The sequence below is a fragment of the Lissotriton vulgaris genome, chromosome 4_1 (assembly GCF_964263255.1).
Source record: "Lissotriton vulgaris chromosome 4_1, aLisVul1.2, whole genome shotgun sequence".
Lineage (NCBI taxonomy): Eukaryota > Metazoa > Chordata > Amphibia > Caudata > Salamandridae > Lissotriton > Lissotriton vulgaris.
In genome coordinates this window covers 1474293041-1474314973 of record NC_141691.1, presented here as the reverse complement: position 1 = coordinate 1474314973, position 21933 = coordinate 1474293041, and the positions used below count along the sequence as shown (strand labels likewise).

At 53.5% G+C, this 21933-nt stretch overlaps 1 protein-coding gene across 1 annotated transcript in view; it reads left to right on the top strand.

Annotated features, from left to right (window-relative positions):
• Window positions 1-21933, top strand: part of PRKDC (protein kinase, DNA-activated, catalytic subunit) — a 2818033-nt gene that overhangs the window by 1935484 nt on the left and 860616 nt on the right. Inside the window, exon 65 of the mRNA XM_086965729.1 lies at window positions 13377-13565. Coding sequence (XP_086821855.1) covers window positions 13377-13565 — 189 coding nt within the window. The remainder of the gene's footprint in view (window positions 1-13376; window positions 13566-21933) is intronic.

Here is a 21933-nt window from a genome sequence, read left to right as displayed (position 1 = left end):
ACTAGAGTGGGGTTTCCTAAGGAGGTTGTCTCTGACAGAGGTGCAAACTTTGTCAGGATACTTGACTGCAATGTGGAAGGAGTGTGGTGTCAATTACAAGTTCACCACCCCCTATCACCCACAGTGCAATGGACTTGTTGAAAGGTTCAACAAGACCCTCAAAGGGATGATAAAAGGGTTACCTGAAAAGCTTAGGCGAAGATGGGACATCCTTTTACCCTGCCTTTTGTTTGCTTACAGAGAGGTCCCTCAGAAGGGGGTTGGCTACAGCCCTTTTGAACTTCTGTTCGGGCATCCTGTAAGAGGACCCCTGTGTCTTGTGAAGGAAGGATGGGAGAGACCTCTCAAAAAGCCTAAGCAAGACATAGTGGACTATGTACTTGGTCTCCGCTCCAGGATGGCAGAGTACATGGAAAAGGCATCTAAAAACCTGGAGGCCAGCCAAGAACTCCAAAAAGCTTGGCATGACCAAAAGGCTGTCCTGACTGTGTATCACCCAGGACAGAAGGTGTGGGTGTTGGAGCCAGTGGCCCCAGCAGCTCTCCAAGACAAGTGGTCTGGACCCCATACCAGTATTGAGCAAAAGGGAGAGGTCATCTACTTGGTGGACCTTGGAACTCACAGGAGCCCTCACAGAGTACTTCATGTGAACAGGCTCAAGGCATTTGTCAACAGGGAAGACATGGACTTGCTCATGGCTACAGATGAGGGACAGGAGGAAGAGAGTGACCCTCTCCCAGACCTGCTCACTCAGAACCCTGATGATGGGTCAGTAGATGGTGTAGTCTTTTCTGACAGCCTCTCTGAACATCAACAAGAGGATTGTAAACAGGTTCTTCAATACTTCAGACAAATGTTCTCCCTGACACCCAGTCAGACAAACTGGTGCACCCATGAGGTGGACACTGGTGACAGTCTGCCTATAAAGAGTAAAATCTACAGGCAACCTGACCACGGCAGGGACTGCATAAAACAAGAAGTACAGAAGATGTTGGAATTGGGAGTCATTGAACCCTCAGAGAGCCCTTGGGCTAGTCCTGTAGTTCTAGTACCTAAACCTCACACCCAAGATGGTAAGAGAGAGATGAGGTTTTCTGTAGACTACAGGGGTCTCAATGCTGTCACTAAGACAGATGCCCATCCAATACCTAGAGCAGATGAACTCATAGATAAATTGGCTTCTGCCAAATTCTTGAGTACATTTGACCTGACAGCTGGTTATTGGCAAATCAGGTTAGCTGAGGATGCCAAGGCCAAAACAGCATTTTCTACCCCAGGAGGTCATTACCAGTTTGTGGTGATGCCCTTTGGTTTGAAAAATGCACCTGCCACTTTTCAAAGGTTGGTGAACCAAGTTCTCTCTGGGCTTGATGACTTCTGTGCAGCATATCTAGATGATATTGCTGCCTTTAGCTCCACCTGGGAGGATCACCTTATCCACCTGAGGAAAGTTTTGGAGGCCTTGCAAAAGGCAGGCCTCACTATCAAGGCTACCAAGTGCCAGATAGGGCAGAGTCAAGTTGTATACTTGGGCCACCTTGTAGGTGGAGGCCAAGTTCAACCTTTGGTTAGCAAGATACAGGTCATAAAGGACTGGGCTCCTCCAACCGCCCAGACACAGGTCAGAGCTTTCTTGGGCCTGTCCGGTTACTATAGGAAATTTGTCAGAAATGATGGAACCATTGTGACTCCACTTAATGACCTGACAAGTAAGAAAATGCCAAAGAAAGTTCAGTGGACAGTTACCTGTCAGAAGGCATTCGATGACCTAAAGCAGGCCATGTGCACTGCACCTATTCTCAAGAGTCCAGACTACTCCAAGCCATTCATTGTCCAAACAGATGCTTCTGAGTTGGGTGTGGGAGCTGTTCTATCTCAACTGAATATTGATGGTCATGACCAGCCCATTGCTTTTTTAAGTAGAAGGCTGACCCCTAGAGAGAAACGTTGGTCAGCTATTGAGAGGGAGTCCTTTGCTGTGGTTTGGGCCCTGAAGAAGTTGAGGCCATACTTGTTTGGTACTCACTTCAAGATTCGGACAGACCATAAGCCCCTCTTATGGCTAAATCAAATGAAGGGTGAAAACCCCAAACTTCTTAGGTGGTCCATTTCCCTACAGGGGATGGACTTTACAGTGGAGCACAGACCAGGGACTGACCATGGCAATGCAGATGGTCTCTCCAGGTACTTCCACTTAGAACAAGAAGACTCACCTGGTCAAGGTTAGTTTAATGTCCCTAAGTTTGGGGGGGGTTATGTAGGAGAGTGGGGTCTGCAATCCTATGGTCACCCCTGATTTTTGCTTTTTTCTTCACTGGTTTACGACTTTCCCTGGCTGTGGGCCTGCTAATCAGACCCACAGCCTAGCTGTTCTCTCTCTAAATTGCCAAGCATGTACCTTAGGTGCATTTACCAATTGGTACTGGGCCACCTTATCAGCCCCTGTACAGCATACCTTAGGTATCCAGGGCATAGGTGTACCCAGGGCCTACCAGGGGCTGAAGCATGTATTATGCCACCCCTGGCTGGCCATCCAAATCTGACACAACTGGCTGCACGACAGCTGGGGCAAGGTGGTGTAATCACCCTTTGCTTTAGATATAGTATCTCTATATCTAACCCTAGAATGGACACATATATTCCTATCAGTCACTCCTATGGCAGGCCTTAACAACCCTGAAGGCAGAGTGCTTGGAATTATGTGAGATGGTGCTCTGGCATGAGCTGAGCCCGTTTGCAGCTTGCGGAACCAAGTCCTAATAGCTGTTCCATGATAACGCGTACCATATACTCTTAAGTGCATTATAATCCTCGCGGTTATTTGCTAACTTTGGTATCGCATTCTCAAAACATGTCGAGTAAGGTGTCATACGAATTGGAAGACTAACCCCTCGCCAATTCTGGCGACGGGGTTAGCATTCGACCCTTCTAGAGGGACACGACATGGATGTAACTGTGAACCCCGGTTAAAGTTAACTCGAGCCTCAGCATCACAAAATGGATGCTGCCACCACAGACACAAGTCTGACCTCCTGCTGCTGGGAGTCCTTCCAGCGAGGGAGGCTTGGACAAAGGGTTTCCTGCCTTGGAAGGTGCTAGCACCACCCCAGACAGGATTTTGTGTATTAGGTAGGACAGGGCTGAAAGGAATGAGACATGCCTGGGGCACACAAGGTGTCCCTGTGCATATGCCGGTCCAAACCAGTTCCTGGGGCACCCCAGCCCCAGAGCTGGCGCAGGACCGGACAAAGGAAAGGGGGTGTAACCACCCCCCTTCCTGGTCCCACCCAGAGGAGGGACCTAGTCGTAGTGCAGCCCCCTTTAGCTGAATAAATGTAGGAGCTGGTCCTATTCCAAATTAGATTATCCTGATCAACTTCACAAGAAGAAACTCTGGAACTCGACGTTCTGCTCCACAGAAGACAGAAGGAATCTCCCTTGTGGGCAAGGAGTGTCCACCCTGCATCTGCAGGCACCATCAGCGTACCACGACTTCCCTTTGTCGTCTTCCTGCAAAGGTTCCAGACTTCAGAGCCTGACAAGACCCGGATTCCCAGACCTCTCCGACCTCAACCCACATCTACAGCCGAGTTTAGACCCGTGGGTGCGACGAGACACGTGGGACCGGCCATCTTGAAAGAAGCAGTACTTCGCTCCAGCACGACTTCCGAGGCCTCCTCGTTCAAGTGCTTTGGCGACTGAGAAGCCCCGACCCCGAGCAGCTCCTGCATGGAAGATCAGCCCTCCAGCATCCACGAGATCTGCGTGGGGCCCTTCTGCCTGTTTGCTGCTCAACGCGCTGTCTGGTCACTTGCCGGCTGGCTAGTGACCTCCTAGACGACGAACACCGACAACTTTGTTGCTGGTCTGGTTGCTCCAGACTGGCCCTTGCTCCCTTCCAAAAGAGGAGCACCCGGGACCCTCCTGGTCCACTCCAGACGCCGTTTCCACTCACCGCGTGGGTTGCCTTTGCCAAGGCCTGTTGAACCTGAATCCGGAGACGACACCCCCGACAGGGAGAGCCTGCGTGGGACAGCTCGTGCCTCCATCCTGGTCGTCGAAGACACCACCTGGTCCACGTGGCTGCAGAGGCAAGCGTCCACCTTCACCTTATCGCGACGACGACATCTGGTTCCACTCCTGGTTCCACTCTAGTCACTGGCTGGTGACTTTGAACATTGTCCCCTCTGCTTTCAGGTTTCTCTCTTCACCAATCCACCCTTGGATTGCACCGGACATCTTCCTCCTGGTCGCCTGCAGCATCTTTCTTCAAGGCTCCATAGACTTCGACGGGTACACCCGACACGACTTCGCACCTATGCACCCGCAGCCTGTGGGTGAGGTAACACGACCATTTCGGTGCTCAAGGGTAGCTGGACTCTCCTAGTGTCCAGTTCCATTCTCGTTTCAGTCCTATCTAGTTAGGAACGTCCGTACTCACCTTTTCTTTAAACTGTGCTGTCCATAGACGTTTGTACTCATCTCGCGTGTGAGTTCACACTCTGCACACGCGCTCCGTGGGCCCGCTATTACTTACTTCAAGTTAGTATAGCGTGGTCCCAGCGATCCTACAACCTCTGGACAGCTCCATTCCTTTAATTGAATTTCACATTCCATTTATTTAGTATATGGTTTGTCGTGCCCCTAGGGCACCATTGTAAATCGTGCAACTTAAACGTATTTTTCCTAAGAGTTTGTCATGTGCTTAGCCCTCTGACCTCATAAAGAGTTCAGAGGTGTATGTTAATTAATAAATAACTGTTTATTTTCATAACAACCTGTGTGGTGTCCTTTTCATTTGGTATTCAAAGGTTATATATGGTAAAACAGCTGGCTTCACATGCCATAAAGAGATTAGCCTAAAGACTGCTTTTGTCCACGCTACTAGGATAGCTGGTCTATAAGGTTGACTTACAACCAATCACCATAAGGGTTGTTTGGACTGATACAAGGTGGTCACTAGAACTAGTGAACATCATATATCAGGCCAACTTCTCACACCGATGTCCAGAATACCCTCATGGACATGCCGTTTGATGGCTGTCACCTTTTTGGCGACAAGGCAGACCATGCGCTTGAGCGCTTTAAGGACTCCAGGGCTACGGCCAAGTCCTTGGGCCTCTCGGCCCGCGCCAGCAAACGGGTGCCTTTCGCTCCTTACGTGGCCAAGGAAGGGGCGCCCCCACACGTGCTGCCAGCCATGCATCGCACACTAACATCCAAAGCGGTGGCAGCCGTGGAAGCCGCCGTGGAGGCGGTCGGGGACAAGTGCGAGGCCAGTCCACAACTTCCCCCGCAGCATCCCCCTCAAAACCCTCCTATTCCGTGCTTTCAGGCCCATGTGACGCCAGTGGGGGGCAGGGTTCGCCATCACCTCCTCCACTGGCGCACTGTCACATCGGACAGGTGGGTGCTGCTAATCGTCCGAAGGGGCTACTCCCTCCCCTTCGAGGCGACCCCTCCAGCCATGCCACCGCAATACCACCGCGTATCGGGGGATCATTTGCGACTTCCCCTCACGATCTCTTTCCCCTCACCATCGAACGAGAATTGTCCCGTACTAACTGTTTTCCCGCCCCTGTCCTCTGCCACCTCTCTTGATCTATTGTCCAAGCTTCACTCTGGCTCGCCGCTGGATCCTTGTCCAGCGAAATGCCTGGGTAGAGTAGCAACGGCAGTTAACATCTTGATTAACCCACTGCTTAATCTCTCCTTAAACACGGGAGAGGTTCCTTGGAGTGGAAACATGCTCTGATCTTGCCGCTACTCAAAAAGCCCACTTTAGATCCCCTTGTGCATGCAAACTATAGGCCGATCTCCCTTCTTCCTGCTCTGGCGAAGGTGATTGAGAAACATGTGCAGTTCTCGATTACCAACTTTATTGAGACCAACAACATCCTCCATGATTCTCAATCCGGCTTCCGCGCTAATTATAGCACGGAGACAGCCCTTCTTGAGGTCACCGAAGCTATCAGAGAAACTCTGGATCTCGGGGGAAAGGCTATCTTGGTTATGCTTGACTTGTAGGCGGCTTTCGACACCGTCCCCCATGACTGTCTCCTTTTAAGACTCTGGGAGATCGGGTTTCGTGGGACGGTGTTGGACTGGTTTAAATCTTTTTTGTCCGGCCGTCGACAGGTGGTCTGGGCACCTCCTTTCTCAGCTGAAATGCCGCCGCTAGAGGTGGGGGTTCCTCAAGGGTCCATTCTGAGCCCCACCCTCTTTAATATCTATATGGCCCCTCTGGCGGCGGTGGAGGAGGCCTATGGTGCCCAGATCATATCTTACGCTGATGACACCCAGCTCCTTTTTACGTGCAAGAAGGGAGAGGCTTTCGATGGCGATAGGATCAGAGATTGCCTGGGTGCGGTCTTCGACTGGTTTCAGCAGCATAGCCTGAAATGCAACTCCGATAAGTCGGAGCTGCTTTTTTCGGGTGTCCACCTGATCCCTGTTGGAAAACTTGGTGGCCTCAGGACATGTTTCCTCCTGATGCGGTCTCCACACAAGCCAAAAATCTTGGTGTGTTGTGTGATGTTGGCCTCTCTTTCAGACCCCAGATTATTGGGTTGTCTGGGAAATGTTTTGGCATTTTGAAAATGCTTCGGAAGTTTCTTCCCTGCTGTCCCTACAATATAAAAAATCATTGTCCAGGCGCTAATAGGATCGCGATTGGATTATGCTAATGCCCCTTATTTAGGGCTGCCTAAATATCTATCTGAAAGAGACACGTTAGTGATAGATTCCTTACCTTAGAATATCCCTAGGCGTCAGACTGGATCCGGAAACTTTTGCGTAGCAGTACCCTTGGGCGTTGGTAGGCGTCGTCTGTGGCTCCACGTCCGTCGTCGGCGTCGTGGGCGTCGTGGGCGCCGTGATGACGTCGTCGGAGTACTTAGACGCCACCTCAGCGTGCTGACGTCAGTTCTTTTTTCCGCGCCAGCCAGCGCAGATCTGGAAAGACCAGTTACCCCAGTCAATTTTTGACTACGTTTTTGGTGATCTTTTTGATCCATTTCGAAGTCTGTACGACTCCGACGGTGCCGTAGGGATGCCCAGCTTCAAGCATTGCGACGAGTGCGACCGTACCATGTCGGTCACGGATCCCCACCGCCTGTGCCTGACGTGTTTGGGCGTCGACCATGACGACGAGGCCTGCCCCGACTGTCGGGCCCTTTCGAGGAAAGCCAGGCGGAAGCGGTCCAACAGGCGGCTCGAACTCCGGCAGTCGGCCCGCTCCGTGTGAGGTCCCGGTCCCACGGGAGGTCGAGGGGCAGGTCGCGGGGACAGAGCCGTCACAGCTCCGGGAGTCGGCGCCACTCCTCCGGGTCCAAGTCGTCAAGTAAGAAGCATAAGAAGTCGAAGAGGCATCATTGCTCTTCTGACTCCCCCCGACGCTCGCGCGATGCGGCTGGGGGTTCGGGTGACACCGCCCACGCGGCTCCTCGGGATTCGCGGGCGCCGCGTCCGGCCCCATACCTTCCGGTCCCTGGGCTGAACGCGACACCGGAGGAGATTGAGCGTTTCCTCATGGCCATGAGGTCCCTTTCTCCTCCAACGGGCTCCGCGGCACCTTCGGGCCCAGCGGACCCGTCTGGGGGCCCTAGTGGGTCGGGGGCTTCGACCCCGACGCCGTTGGGTGCTTCGGACCCGACGCCGCTGGCGCCTTCGGGCCCAGCGCCGCAGGGCCCCACGATCCCAACACCGCAGGTGCCCTCGGGCCCGGCACCGCAGGGAACAGCGGCACCGGCGCCGCCAGTGCCTTCGGGCCCGGCGCCGCAGGGCGCCGCTGGGCCTTCCTCGGGCTCTGGATCGTCACCGGTGGACCTTACGACCCCCATCGGCGTCGGTCCGTGTGGTGTCACCTCCGGCGCCGTCCTCGGGCGGCGCTGTCCCTGATGCCTCCTTTCATTCGGTTCCGACGTCGGGACGGCGCCTGTCGGCGCCGCACCCAACGCCGTTTGGAGATTTTTATTTCTACGAACCGACCTCATACAATTACGACCCTGAATCTCAGGAGATGAGGGACGAGGAGGATTGGGAGGGGCCTGAGGACCCTCTGACCAAGGAGTGTCAGTCTAATATGGACTGGGCAGGAGACCTTGGGGAGGCCAATGGCCTGGACACCTCTCCAGACACTGGATTTGTCTCTCCTACCGTGGCTTCGGAGGAAGGGGCTACCTATGGCGTGGTGTTGACTAGGGCTGCCAAAGCCTTGGGCCTTGAGCTCCCCGTCGCGGCCGTGAGGACTAACCTCCTCACAGAGGTCCTTAAGCCGCAGTCATGCTCCATAGGAGCCTCTGCTGCCGTTTAATGAGGCCTTGACCGACGTTCTTTTGGGCACTTGGTCCAGGCCCGCTACGGATTCGCCCGTAGATAGGAACGTGGCCAGACGCCACCGCCCAGCTCCGGGCGACCCATGTTTCCTGTCCTCCCACCCCACCCCCGAGAGCCTGGTCATCCAGGCCTCTAATTCCCAGACCGCATTCCCGACGGCCGCTCCGGACAGGGAATCCAAGAGGTACGAGAATTATGGGAAAAAGATATTCTCGTCCCTTAGTTTGGGACTGAGGTCTTCCAACACCGCATGCCTCTTGGGCCGCTACACCCACTCTCTCTGGGAGACGGTGGCGGAAGTGCTGCCAGAGTGCCCGTTGGAGGTACGGGCCAAACTCGGCCAAGCCCTTGTGGAGGGCTTGGACGCAGCCAAATATTCCATCAGGTGTGGGCTGGTTACTACCGACTCGCTGGGCAGAGCGATGGCTACGGCGGTGGCGGTGAGACGCCACGCCTGGCTGAGATCCGCCAATTTTTCGGCAGATGTCCAAAACACCTATATGGACATGCCGTTCGATGGCCGTCGCCTCTTTGGCGACAAGGCAGATAACGCGCTTGAGCGCTTTAAGGACTCCAGGGCTACGGCCAAGTCCTTAGGCCTCTTGGCCCAGCGCCAGCAAACGGGTGCCTTTCGCTACTTTCGTGGCCAGGGAAGGGGTGCCCCCACACGTGCTGCCAGCCACTCGCCGCAGACTATCGTCCAGCGCAGTTCCCCGACCGCCGCGGAGGCGGTCGGGAACCAGGCGAAGTCAGTCCACAACTGCCCCCGCGGCATCCACCTCTAAACCCTCCTAGTCCGTGCTTTTCGGCCCATGTGACGCCAGTGGGAGGCAGGGTTCGCCATCACCACTCCCACTGGCGCACAGTCACATCGGACAGGTGGGTGCTGCAAATCGTCCGAAGGGGCTACTCCCTCCCCTTCGAGGCGACCCCTCCAGCCATGCCACCGCAGTACCACCGCGTATCGGGGGACCACTTGCAACTTCTGCAGGAGGAAGTTATGGCCCTCTAGCCCAAGGGGGCCATCAAGCGCGTTCCTGGGCCAGAAGTAGGGTGTGGTTGTTACTCCCACTACTTTCTGGTACCCAAGAAGGGCAAAGGGGGCCTACGCCCTATCTTGGACATACGGAACGTCAATGGCTTCCTCCGGAAGGAGAAGTTCAAGATGTTGACTTTGGCTCAGGTCTTAGCTGCCCTAGACCCGCAAGACTGGATGGTAGCGTTGGACTTGCAGGACGCTTACTTTCACATCCCCGTCCTGCCGGCCCACCGGCGTTGCCTGCGGTTCACGGTAGGCCTCGAGCACTTTCAATTCACCGTGCTCCCCTTTGGCCTTACAAGCGCCTCACGGGTGTTCACGAAAGTGATGGCGGTGGTCGCAGCTCATCTGCGCAGGTTAGGGGTGTCAGTCTTCCCCTACCTCGACGTCAACCACCTCCAGATTACGGCGGATCTCCTGCACCTGCTGGGGTTTTCCATCAACGTGCCGAAATCACCCCTTTGTCCCTCTCAAAAGCTCCTCTTCATCAGAGCTTTTCTGGACTCTGCGCAGTTTCGGGTTTATCCTCCCGAGCAGCGAGTCCGGGATATTCAGGCTCTGATTCCGATCTTTCGGCCTTTATCCCGGGTTTCGGTCAGGTTGACGCTGCGGCTCCTGGGGCTGATGGCTTCCTGCATCCTTCTGAGGCATCACGCCCAGTGGCGGATGCGGGCTCTGCAGTGGGACCTGAAGTTTCAGTGGGCCCAGCATCAGGGCAACGTGCCCGACCACGTCCTGATCTCGGAGGGCACTGCGAGACAGCTGCAGTAGTGTATCACGGACCGCGATTGGGTCAGTGGCAGATCCCTCTCCCTTTCCCAACCGGAGCACGTGGTTGTGATGGACACGTCCCTCCAGGGCTGGGGAGGCCACATGGGAGAGGGGGAGATCAGAGGCCTCTGGTCTCCGGCGGAGTCCCGGCTCCATATCAACCTTCTGGTGCTGAGGGTGATTAGTCTAGCACTGACGGCATTCCTCCCCTCTGTCCGGGGGAGTGTAGTGCAGGTGTTCACGGACAACACCACCGCCATGTGGTACTGCAACAAACAGGGCGGTGTGGGGTCCTAGACCCTCTGTCAAGAGGCTCTGCGCCTTTGGCAGTGGCTTGAACAGCAGGGCGTGACCCTGGTGGTTCACCACCTGGCAGGTTCTCTGAACGCCAGGGCGGACGAACTCAGCAGACGGTGCTCGATGGATAACGAATGGCGTCTGAACTCGGACGTGGCGCAAGGCATCTTTCTGCAGTGGGGAGAGCCTTGGTTAGATCTATTCGCCACCGAAGGGAACTCGCAATGTCATCAGTTCTGCGCATTGGAATTTCCAAGGCGGCACTTGCTCGGCGACGCATTTCGTCGCGAGTGGAGTTGCGGTCTGTTATACGCCTTTCCGCCTATACCACTTCTGCCCAGAGTGCTGAAGAAAATCAGGCGCGACCGGGCCCAAGTCATCCTTGTGCCTCCGGGACTGGGCTCGAAGGTACTGGTATCCCGAGCTACTCAATATGTCAATCGGTCCCCCGATCCGTCTGCCTTTTCAGGAGGACCTTCTGTAGCAGCAGCAGGGGACGGTCTTCCACCCGAACCTGTCCAGTCTCCACCTCCATGCTTGGAGATTGAGCGGCGGCAGTTGAGGCCATTTGACTTGCCTCCTGAAGTCTGTAATGTTATTCTGGCAGCCAGGCGTCCCTCCCCTAAGTCGGTATACGCCTGTCGGTGGAACAAGTTTGTGGCATGGTGCACAGCAAAGGCTGTGGATCCCCTTTCTGCAACCTCTTTCTGAAGTTCTTCTCTTCCTTCTTTCTCTTGCCCAGCAGGGCTCTGCTCTGGGCATTAGCAAGGGCTACCTCTCTGCCCTTTTGGCCTTCCTAAGGCTGCCTGATCAACCTTCTTTGTTCAAGTCCCCTATAGTAACTCGTTTTCTGAAGGGCATCACACACATGTTTCCACCTGTTCCCTTTGTGATGCCTCAGTGGGACTTGAACCTGGTTCTTACTTTCCTGATGTGTGCTCCCTTTGAGCCACTTCATTCTTGTCCTCTCCGTCTTCTCACCTTGAAGACAGCTTTCCTGGTTGCCATCACCTCTGCCAGGAGAGTGAGTGAGCTCCAGGCTCTATCTTGCAAACCCCCTTTCTTGTCTGTGCATCCGGATAAAGTGGTATTGCGTACCAAACCATATTTCCTGCCCAAGGTAGTCTCTGCTTTCCACATCGGGCAGTCCATCACTTTGCCCTCCTTCTTCCCGCCTCTGCATCCTTCAAAGGATGAAGAGCGGCTCCATCGTCTGGACCCAAAACGTGCACTTTCATTCTATGTGGATCGCACACGCCAGTTCCGGGTGGATGACCAACTCTGTTGGTTACGTGGGTGCGAAGAAGGGACGGGCGGTGCATAAGCGGACCATCTCTCGGTGGGTCGTTTTATGCATCAAGGCGTGCTACTCCTTGGCTAGAAAGGAGCCTCCAGTTGGGCTGAGGGCCCATTCCACTCGGGTCACGGCGGCTACTACTGCCCTGGGTCGGGGAGTACCCCTGCAGGACATTTGCCATGCGGCCACGTGGGCCTCGCTGCACACCTTTGCGAGGCACTACTATCTGGACAGTCAAGTTCGGAGGGATGGCTTCTTTGGCCGTTCCGTCCTCCAGGACTTTCTGGTGTAAGTATTGGTTCGCAGACCCACCACCGGGGTTGGTATTGCTGGGGTATCTATTCTAAGGTAAGGAATCTAATACTAACCTGTTTCTTTCAGATGAACAAGTTACTTACCTTCGCTAACGATATATCTGTAAGAAACAGTAGTTAGTATTAGATTCCTTACCGCCCCACCCATCCTCCCCGTTCTGCGAACTGATACCTAGGGTTAAGGTCATCCCCTTTCAGGGCCCTAGTTTCTTGGCACCAGTGGTGGTTCTAGCATGGCTCTGCGTATCTGGCGCAGAAAAGCTGTGTCTAAGAACTGATGTCAGCGCGCATGGGCGGCGTCTGAGTACTCCGACGACGTCAGTCCGGCGCAGACGATGCCGACGACGAACGCGGAGCCAGAGACGACGCCTAACGACGCGCAGGGGTATTGCTACGCAAAAATTTCCGGATCCAGTCTGACGCCTGGGGATATTCTAAGGTAAGGAATCTAATACTAACTACTGTTTCGTACAGATATATCGTTACCGAAGGTAAGTAGCTTGTTCGACGGGCCTCAACATCGAATTGGGCTATAAATCCTGCAATTTAATTTTGAAGATAGTATGTGGTGGGAAGGTTGATTTCTCCATCCGATCAGTGTATTACTGTCATTCCTCTCCTCTTTTAAGTGGCAACACTGGTGGAATGTTGGTCATCCACCAAGTCTTAAATGGAGTCACTGTTCCCTTAAATGGGATTTAAGTGAATGCTCATCCATGGTTCTGATGCGAAGAGACACTCTAAGTAAGAACCAAGACATTGTTACACTCCTATGTATGCATCACAGCTTTTCAATCATTTGTGTTCTACATAGTATAGTCAGTATCCCTTTTAGAATAGGCCCTTTCTCCTTGAGCATTGTTAACAGGTTATTAATTATTGATATTTTACAGAACATGCAAACAAAAGTAGATAGCATTGTTTATCAAAGAAGACTTGGGTCGAAATAAGGTTGTAGTTAAAGGTAGCATAAATAGAGTAATGGTGCAAAATCGCCCTAATTCAGAAAATAGTAAATGTATTCCTTCCAACAATTTCTTGTCTCGATCTTGAGATCCACAATTTTATCAAGGAGAGGTTATGTTGAAGCAATAGAGTAAAGTGAGAGATTTTCACAAAGTTACTTGCATCTGTGTACTGTAATGTGTGCTTATTTTACAGTTTGAAACCAAAGATTGTAAGGATGTTATATGAAAAGTTGTAATAATATGATGTGCATGACATATAGGAAAAGCAAAATTAGTTAAGTTGACTGATAAGAAGATCACCTCATAAATGTTTAAAACTCAGATCTAACATACTTTTGAACATTTATTGATAGGCGCTTAACACAGAGGACTGGTCTGAAGGGGCACCAACTGAAGCAGAAAAGGATTTCTGGGAAATTGCATCTCTAGAATGCTATAACCATCTTACTGAGTGGAAGTCACTAGAGTACTGTTCAACTGTTAGCATCGACAGTGCGAAGCCACCAGATCTGAGCAAAATGTGGAATGAACCTTTTTATCAGGTTTGTTTAGCTCATAATGTACTTTAGCACTAATTTAATTTCAGTGTGTTAGTATTTGCATGCTTTTGTATTATTTACATTCTGTACTACTGGTGAAAATGGTCAAGTTTTGGTCTGTCCTGACTTCGGGACTGCTGCTGACTTCCTATCTTGTTCACTATTCCTTTCCTTATTTTCGAATGGAGACACACCTCTTACTCAATGTGACACCAGTAACCTTTTCTCTTCATATTCCTTTTTATTTTTCAAGTGATTAGTTATCTTATTGTCTTTATCTTTTGTATCAAAAAGTTTTAAACATTTAATCTGCACATTTCATGAATACATTATCCATTGAATTGAAAATAAGCAATTCTTCTATGTAAATATTTGTTTTGAGTTTGATGTTTTTGTAGAAAAAATGTCTGTGTTTCTATGTAATGTTAAATGTAAGTATTGTTGTTTGTGCTTTGTACAGATGTAAAACGGTGGGTGTGGGTTGTATTCATGAATTGTGCAGATTAAATGTTTAAAGTTTTTAGATACAAAAGATAAAGACAATAAGATAACGAATCACTTGAATCATAAAAAGGAATGTGAAAAGAAAAGGTTACTGGTGTCACATTCAGTAAGAGGTGTTTCTCCATTCGAAAATAACGAAAGGAATAGTGAACAGTATTGGCAATTCTATTGATGTGTCGTTTAATGGGCCTAGCCTTACTGTTGAGAGGCTGTACCTCCTGGGCTTTCAGGTGGTGGCAGCTCCTGGGCTCATTGGGGCTCTCACGTTGGATTAGAGCTCTGCTGACTTTGTGTGTTTTTTAATACTAGCAGTGATTAATACTGTTTCAGTGTTTTAACTTGCTCACATTTTTAATTGTAATTCTTGTCAACTATCAGCCTTTGCTGCCTCGCCTGGTTTAAACGTGTTTGGCATTTCTACCTACCGTTTTCTCCTATCTTCGGCACCCTTTGCCCCGGTCCCGCGCGGCTCCCAGTGCCGATCGCGTGGAGGGCAGCTCCATCAGCGCGGCTTCCGTGCCGGACAGCTGTAGAGTGGGCGCTGTGAGAAGTTGGCCCGATATGCAACGTTCGCTATTCTAGCGACCGCTATGTATCGTTCCAACGACCCTTATGGTGTTTGGTTGTAAGTCAACCTATAGACCAGCTATCCTAGTAGCGTGGATACGAGCAGTCTAAGGCTAAAGACTCGAGAGGGCGCGTTAAGCCAGCTGTTTACCACACATGTACCCCTTGAACACCCAGTGAAAGGACACCACACAAGTGTTATGAAAATAAACAGTATATTTATTAAGAATCACAACAGCCCTGTACTCTTTATGAGGACAGGGTACTAAGCACAAACCAAATCTCTTTAGCAAATACTTCAAGTGCACAGTTTAAAACAAGTGTCCGGGGACACGGAAAGGTTAAGGCAAGTCGGAAGCGAGGGACTCGGGACCCTAGAGTAAGGAGGCTATGCAGGCACCGAAATGCCGAGTTACCTAGCCACGAGGGCTGCGGCTGCAAGTCTTTACAGGCGTCGGGGTCTTCGCTGACGAGCCAGGAGCCGGAAGGAAAGGAGTTGCTGGCCGGCGACCAGTGATGAATAGTTCGTAGAGATCCAAGCCTGGATCGGAGATTGATGAAACCTGAAAGCAGAGGGGACCAAGTTCGTACTACTAGCCAGTAGTCAGAGGGTACCAGGAAGGCACCGGTTGGCCGTCACCTCGACCAGGTGAGTGGGCGACGCTAGGCTCTGCAGTCTCACGGACCAGGAGGCGTTGTCGGCGACCACGGTGGAGGTGCGAGCTGTCCCACGACGGATGTCGCTGTCGGCGTCTTGAGTGGACCAGGAGGGTCCGGGGTGCTTCTCGAAAAGATGGAAGCAAGGGCCAGTCTGGAGCAACCAGACCGGCAGTGTTGATTTTCGGATGTCGTCACAGAAGGACACAAGCCAGCGGCTAGTGACCAGACAACGTGCTGAGCAGCGAGCAGAAGGGCCCCACGCAGATCGTGGAGATGCTGGGAGACTGCACTTCGGTGCTGGAGCGGCTCAGGGTCGGGGCTTCTCGGACCCCAGAGCACTCACCAGAGAGTTACCTCGATGGTCGTGCTGGTTTTTAAGAGCGTGCAGGTTCTGATGATGGCCGGTCCCTCGAGGTCTCGTCACACCCACAGATCACAGCTGAGCTGATGACGTGGGTAGAGGTCAGAGGTGCCAGGGAAGCCGGTTCTCGTCGAGCTGGGCCGTCGGATTCCTTGAGGAAGGACTTACAGCAAACCGCAGAGTTCTTAGATGGTGCCCGCTGATGCAGGGTGACTACTCCTTAGCCACAAGGGAGAAATCTTGAGAAGAGTCTTGAAGTCCTTTCGTAGAAAGTATTCTTGATTCAAAGATGATCTAATTTGGAAGGGTCCCCGCTCCGGCCTTTATCCTAAAGAAAGGGGTGGGTACATGACTAGGTCCTGCCATAAGGGTGGGACCAGGAAGGGGGGTAGTTACACCCCTCTCCCCTGCCGGACTTTCCCCAGGCCAGGGCTGTCGCCCCTGGAACTGGTTCTAACCGGCAGATGCGTAGTGAGCACCGGGGTGCCACTCCGCAGTCACCTTCTCGCAAAAGCCCTACCTACCCAGAATACACAAACCCTGTCTGGGACGGTGCGAACACCGCCCTTGACAGGAAACCCTTTGTCCAAGTGCTCCTCGCTGGAAGGACTCCCAGCAGCAGGAGGTCAGACTCGTGTCTGTGGTGGCAGCATCCATTTTGTGGAGCTGAGGCTTTAGTTAACTTTAACCGGGGTTCACAGTTACGTACATGTCGTGTCCCTCTAGAAGGGCGGAATGCTAACCTCGTCGCCAGAGTTGGTGAGAGGGCAGCATCCCGATTCGTATGACACCTTACTCGACATGTCTTGATAACGCGACACCGAAGTTACCGATATGGTACGCGTTATCATGGAACAGCCATTGGGTCTTGATTCCGCAAGCTGCAACCGGGCTCGGCTCGGGCCAGAGCTTAGTTCACACGAGCCCATGCACTCTGCCTTCAGGATTGTCAAGGCCTGCCATAGGAGTGACTGATAGGAACTCGGGTGTCCATTGGAGGGTTAGATATAGGGCTACTATATCTAAAGCAAAGGGTGATTACACGACTTCGCCCCAGCTGTCATGCAGCCAGTTGTGTCAAATTTAGGAGGCCAGCCAGGGGTGGCATAATACATGCTGCAGCCCCTGGCGGCCCTGGGTACACCTATGCCCTGAGTTACAGGGTCTGATAAGGTGGCCCAGTACCAATTGGTAAATGCACCTAGGGTACATCTCGTAATTTAGAAAGAGAACAGCCAGGCTGTGGGTCTGATTGGCAGGCCCACAGCCAGAGAAAGTCGTAAACCAGTGAAACAAAAGCAAAAAATCTGGGTGATCATAGGATTGCAGACCCTACTCTCCTACATGACCCCCCCCCAAACGTCGGAACAACTAGCTAACCTTGACCAGGTGAGTCTTCTTGTTCTAAGTGGAAATATCTGGAGAGCCCATCGGCATTGCCATGATCAGTACCAGGTCTATGTTCCACTGTGAAGTCCATCCCCTGTAGGGAAATGGACCACCTAAGCAGTTTGGGGTTTTCACCCTTCATCTGATTTAGCCACAAGAGGGGCTTATGGTCGGTCTGAATCTTGAAGTGAGTGCCAAACAAGTATGGCCTCAGCTTCTTCAGGGCCCAAACCACAGCAAAGGCCTCCCTCTCAATAGCTGACCAATTCTTCTCTCTAGGGGTCAGCCGTCTGCTTATAAAAGCAATGGGCTGGTCTTGACCATCAAAATTCAGTTGAGAAAGAACAGCTCCCACACCCAACTCAGAAGCATCTGTTTGGACAATGAATGGTTTGGAGTAGTCCGGACTCTTGAGGATAGGCGCCGTGCACATGGCCTGCTTTAGGTCATCGAATGCTTTTTGACAGCTCGCTGTCCACTGAACCTTTTTTGGCATTTTCTTACTTGTCAGTTCATTTAATGGTGTTACGATGGAACCATAGTTCCTGACAAACTTCCTGTAGTAACCAGTCAGGCCCAAGAAAGCTCGAACCTGAGTCTGGGTGGTTGGAGGAGCCCAGTCCCTGATTGACTGTATCTTGCTCTCCAGTGGCTGAACCTGACCTCCACCTACAAGGTGGCCCAGGTATACAACCTGTGTCTGCCCTATCTGGCACTTGGTGGCCTTGATAGTGAGACCTGCTGCTTGCAGTGCCTCTAACGTCTTCCGCAGGTGGACCAGGTGATCCTCCCAGGTGGAGCTAAAGACAGCAATATCGTCAAGATACGCCGCACAGAAGTCATCCAGCCCAGTAAGGACGTGATTCACCAACCGTTGGAAGGTGGCAGGTGCATTTTTCAGACCAAAGGGCATCACCACGAACTGATAATGCCCACCAGGGGTTGAAAACGCGGTTTTAGGCTTGGCGTCCTCAGCTAACCTGATTTGCCAATACCCAGCTGTCAGGTCAAACGTACTTAAGTAGTTGGCCGAAGCCAATCTATCGATAAGCTCGTCTGCCCTTGGTATTGGGTGGGCGTCAGTCTTAGTGACTGCATTGAGACCCCTGTAGTCTACGCAAAACCTCATCTCTCTCTTACCACCCTGGGTGTGAGGTTTCGGCACTAGAACTACGGGACTAGCCCAAGGGCTATCCGAGGGTTCAATGACTCCCAGCTCCAACATTTTCTGCACTTCACTTTTCCACAACCAAGTTTATTGAGCAAAAGAATGACAGGTATGAGGCACCTTCCCACACCAAGGTCACCACATCAAAATCAATGCATGGATCACATACACAGGAAATACTTAAGCAAGTATCAATGAAGCTCAGTTTCTAAAATCCCAACTACCCGTCCCAACCCCAACTACACCCCCACCCGTACCCATTGTCCCCCCCCCCCTTCCACACATGCACAGAGGCAATACAGAGATGGTTCATATAAGAGAAGCAGGCATGAAGCAACCTGGGACGAGCCTTTAGGGCCAGAGACAGCGCTGCGATCAAATGTCCTCCTCCGGTTCCGCCGGGGGTTCCAAGGATAGGCCACGGTAGTCAGCCCACCGCTTCCAGATCCGGAAGTGCTTACGTGGGCAGCCCCGCGCCTCAAAAATCGGTTTCTCAAGACCCATAAAATAGTCCAGTCCCGCCTTCCATGCCGACAGGGGGGGGGCCCTCACAGATTTCCAGGCCCGAGCCAAGTCGCGCTTAGCCACCACCAGGCCCAGAAGCAATAGGTGACGTTTATAGATGTTGCCCCCAACCCCGTCCATGACGTGCAGCAGGCCCAGCCGGTGGGTACGGGGAAGATCCCAGCCCAGGACCTCAGCCAGGCAACTCCATACACCCCTCCAGAAGCCAGCCAGGCGACCACATGACCATACCGTGTGCAACAAGGTGCCAGGCACTTCACCACATCGCAGGCACTCCGATGACTCAATCAAACCAGCCCTCCACAGTCGTTCACGTGTGTAATAGGCACGATGTAAATACTTGAATTGTATGAGACGGAGCCGAACCGCGATAGCGGTGCCACGAGGAGACTCCAGGGCCTCTCTCCAGTCGTCCTCGTCCAGAGTGCCCACGTCCACCTCCCAGGCTTCCCGGAGGGAGCTGAGAGTAGACGAGCAGTGAATAACCAGAGTCTGGTAGATCCTGGAAACCTTCTTGTCTCCCAGGTCGCCCATAAAGACTTTCGCCTCAATTGGGCTAAACTCCGGAAGGGAGTCAAGGCCGGCAATGCTTGGGGCGAGGGCATGTCGCAGCTGCAGGTAACGGAAAAACTGGGACTGAGGCATTTGGAATTCCACTCGGAGGTCTGCAAAGGACTTGAGGGTTGCGCCGGACACGACGTGGCCCAGTTGAGTAATCCCAATAGTCTCCCAACCCTCGAACCCAGCCAAAGTCGCCAGCTCTGGAAGCAGACCATTGTGCCACAGCGGCGTTTCCGCCGTCAACTTGCCCCACCATCCCATGCGGCGCAAGGACTGCCGCCACACTGCAAAGACCACCCTTGTCACCGATGGCAACCCACGGCGTATACGCGCCGAGTATAGAACGGTGTGGAGTGTATGGTCACCCATAAGATGCCTTTCCAGGGCATATGCCGGATCACTCCTATCCCCATACCACCAATCGTTAAGAACAAGCAGATGCGATGCTTGGTAGTAGGAGAGGAGATCAGACGTGGCCAAGCCACCACAGTAGGTGGATAGAAAACAGGTCTTTAGGGCCACCCTGGCTGCTCCGCCCTTCCACAGGAAGCGGCCCAGCACAGAGTTCACCTGGCGAAACCACTCCATGCCTATAGGGTGCGGGAAATGTTGGAGTTGGTACAGCAGTCTCGGCAGCGCCACCATCTTGAAGATGGCCGACCTCCCAAAGATCGTAAGCGGCATCCTGGACCACGTTTTAACATCCGTCTGGACCCGTTCCCACACCGGTAGGACACTACGCGTCCAGGCCACGGCCCGCGAAGTCGAGAGGAAAACACCCAAGTATTTCAGGCCGTCCGTCGCCACTCGTAGATCAGCAGCCCAATCTTCGGCCACCACTCCGCCATGCAAAACCCACAGGGTCGACTTAGACAGATTAAGGGAAAGCCCGGAGACTTCGCCAAACCCCCGCATGATCTCCAGGATTCGGGGGCCAGAGCGCCGCAGATCCGTAAGGAACAGGAGGACATCGTCCGCGTAGAGTGCAATTCTATCTGTAAGAGTATCGTTCCAGACAAAGCCACGTAACTGGGCATCTAGCCGCACCCGCGCCGCGAGGGGCTCCATGGCCAGGGCAAATAGGTATGGGGACAACGGGCAACCCTGGCGTGTACCGCGGCCGATTGGGAAGCGTCCTGAGACCGCGCCTGCCACCCGGACCGACGCCGTGACATTGGTATACAGGAGGCGGATATAGGACAGAAAGACCGGCCCGAGGTTTAGGCGGGCCAATAAGGTGAAGAGATACGCCCAGCTCACCGAGTCAAAGGCCCGGTCCATGTCCGCAAGGAGAAGTGCGGCCTGTTCATCCCTAGCACTCATGGCGTCGATCGCTGCCTGCGCCCGCCGGATATTGTGTCGGGTGGCCCGGTGCGGCATGAACCCGGCCTGGTCGGGGTGGACCAGGTCGGCTATGAGGGGCAGAAGGCGGTTCGCCAGGGCTTTCGCCAAGATCTTGGCCTCGATGTTGAGGAGGGAGATAGGCCTGTACGAATCATGACGGTCAGGCGCCCTACCAGGCTTCAAAAAGACCACAATCTCAGCATGACGCCAGTCAGGTGGCAGCTCGCCCCTAGACCGCGCTGCCTCTAGCGCATTGCGAAAGTGGGGTCCCAGCTGGACGTGGAATTTTTTATAAAATTCGGCAGGGTAGCCACTAGGGCCGGGCGCCTTCCCAGTGTTCAGTTGGCCAAGGGCCTCCCCTAGCTCCTCGGACGTAAGTGGGACCTCTAGGGCCATCCTGGTCTCCTCCGAGACCGCCTGCGGGAGTAAAGCATCCAAGTACGGGGCAATCCCGCTCTCCCTCAGTGGATCGCGAGGGGCATATTGTACCTCGTAGTAGCGGGCAAAGCTGGCCGCCAATTGGTCCGGGTCGGTTATGACTGAGCCATCCCCCGCCGTGAGACCAGGTAGCTCCAGGGGCTGGAAGGTCGCCTGGCAAAGTCTATGCAACATGGTGCAGGACTTATCGCCCCACTGATATACCCTACTGCGCGTGGCGAGCCACGCCTGCCGGGCCTCCTCATGTAGGACCGAGGAGTAAGTCTGCTGGGCCTGCAGGAGCTGGCGCACCACGCCCTCCTCACCTCCAAGTCGACCACGCTGCTCCAACTCCTCCACGCGGGCCGCGGCAGCCACAATGGCCTCTCGGTGTTTCCGCCGGGCGGCCGCACACCAAGTTATGTCGATGCCCCGGATCGTGGGCTTCAGCGCCTCCCACACCACAACAGCATCGGCTCCCCCCACTAAGTTCTCACGCCAGAAGTGGTCGATTGCCTCCCGTAGGTGCGCCACGTAGTCCGGCCGCTGCAACTGCCAGGCGGACATACGCCAGCGAAAAGGTTGCCGTTTAACGGGGAGGGTCAGAGTGGCCAGGACAGGGGAATGATCCGAAAGGCCCCTGGGGAGTATCGAGGCGTCCCTAACACGGCTCAGGCAGGCCCCGGGTACAAACAAGTAATCGAGCCTCGAGAATGACCCATGCACCGCCGATACATACGTGAAGGCCTGTACTGCGGGATGAAAATGCCGCCACACATCTACCCAGCCCATACTGCGCGCCGTCGCACTCAACCGGGTGGGGGCAGCCGCGGGGGGGGGTTAGGTACCACACACGCTCGCCGCTGGCGGTCTAG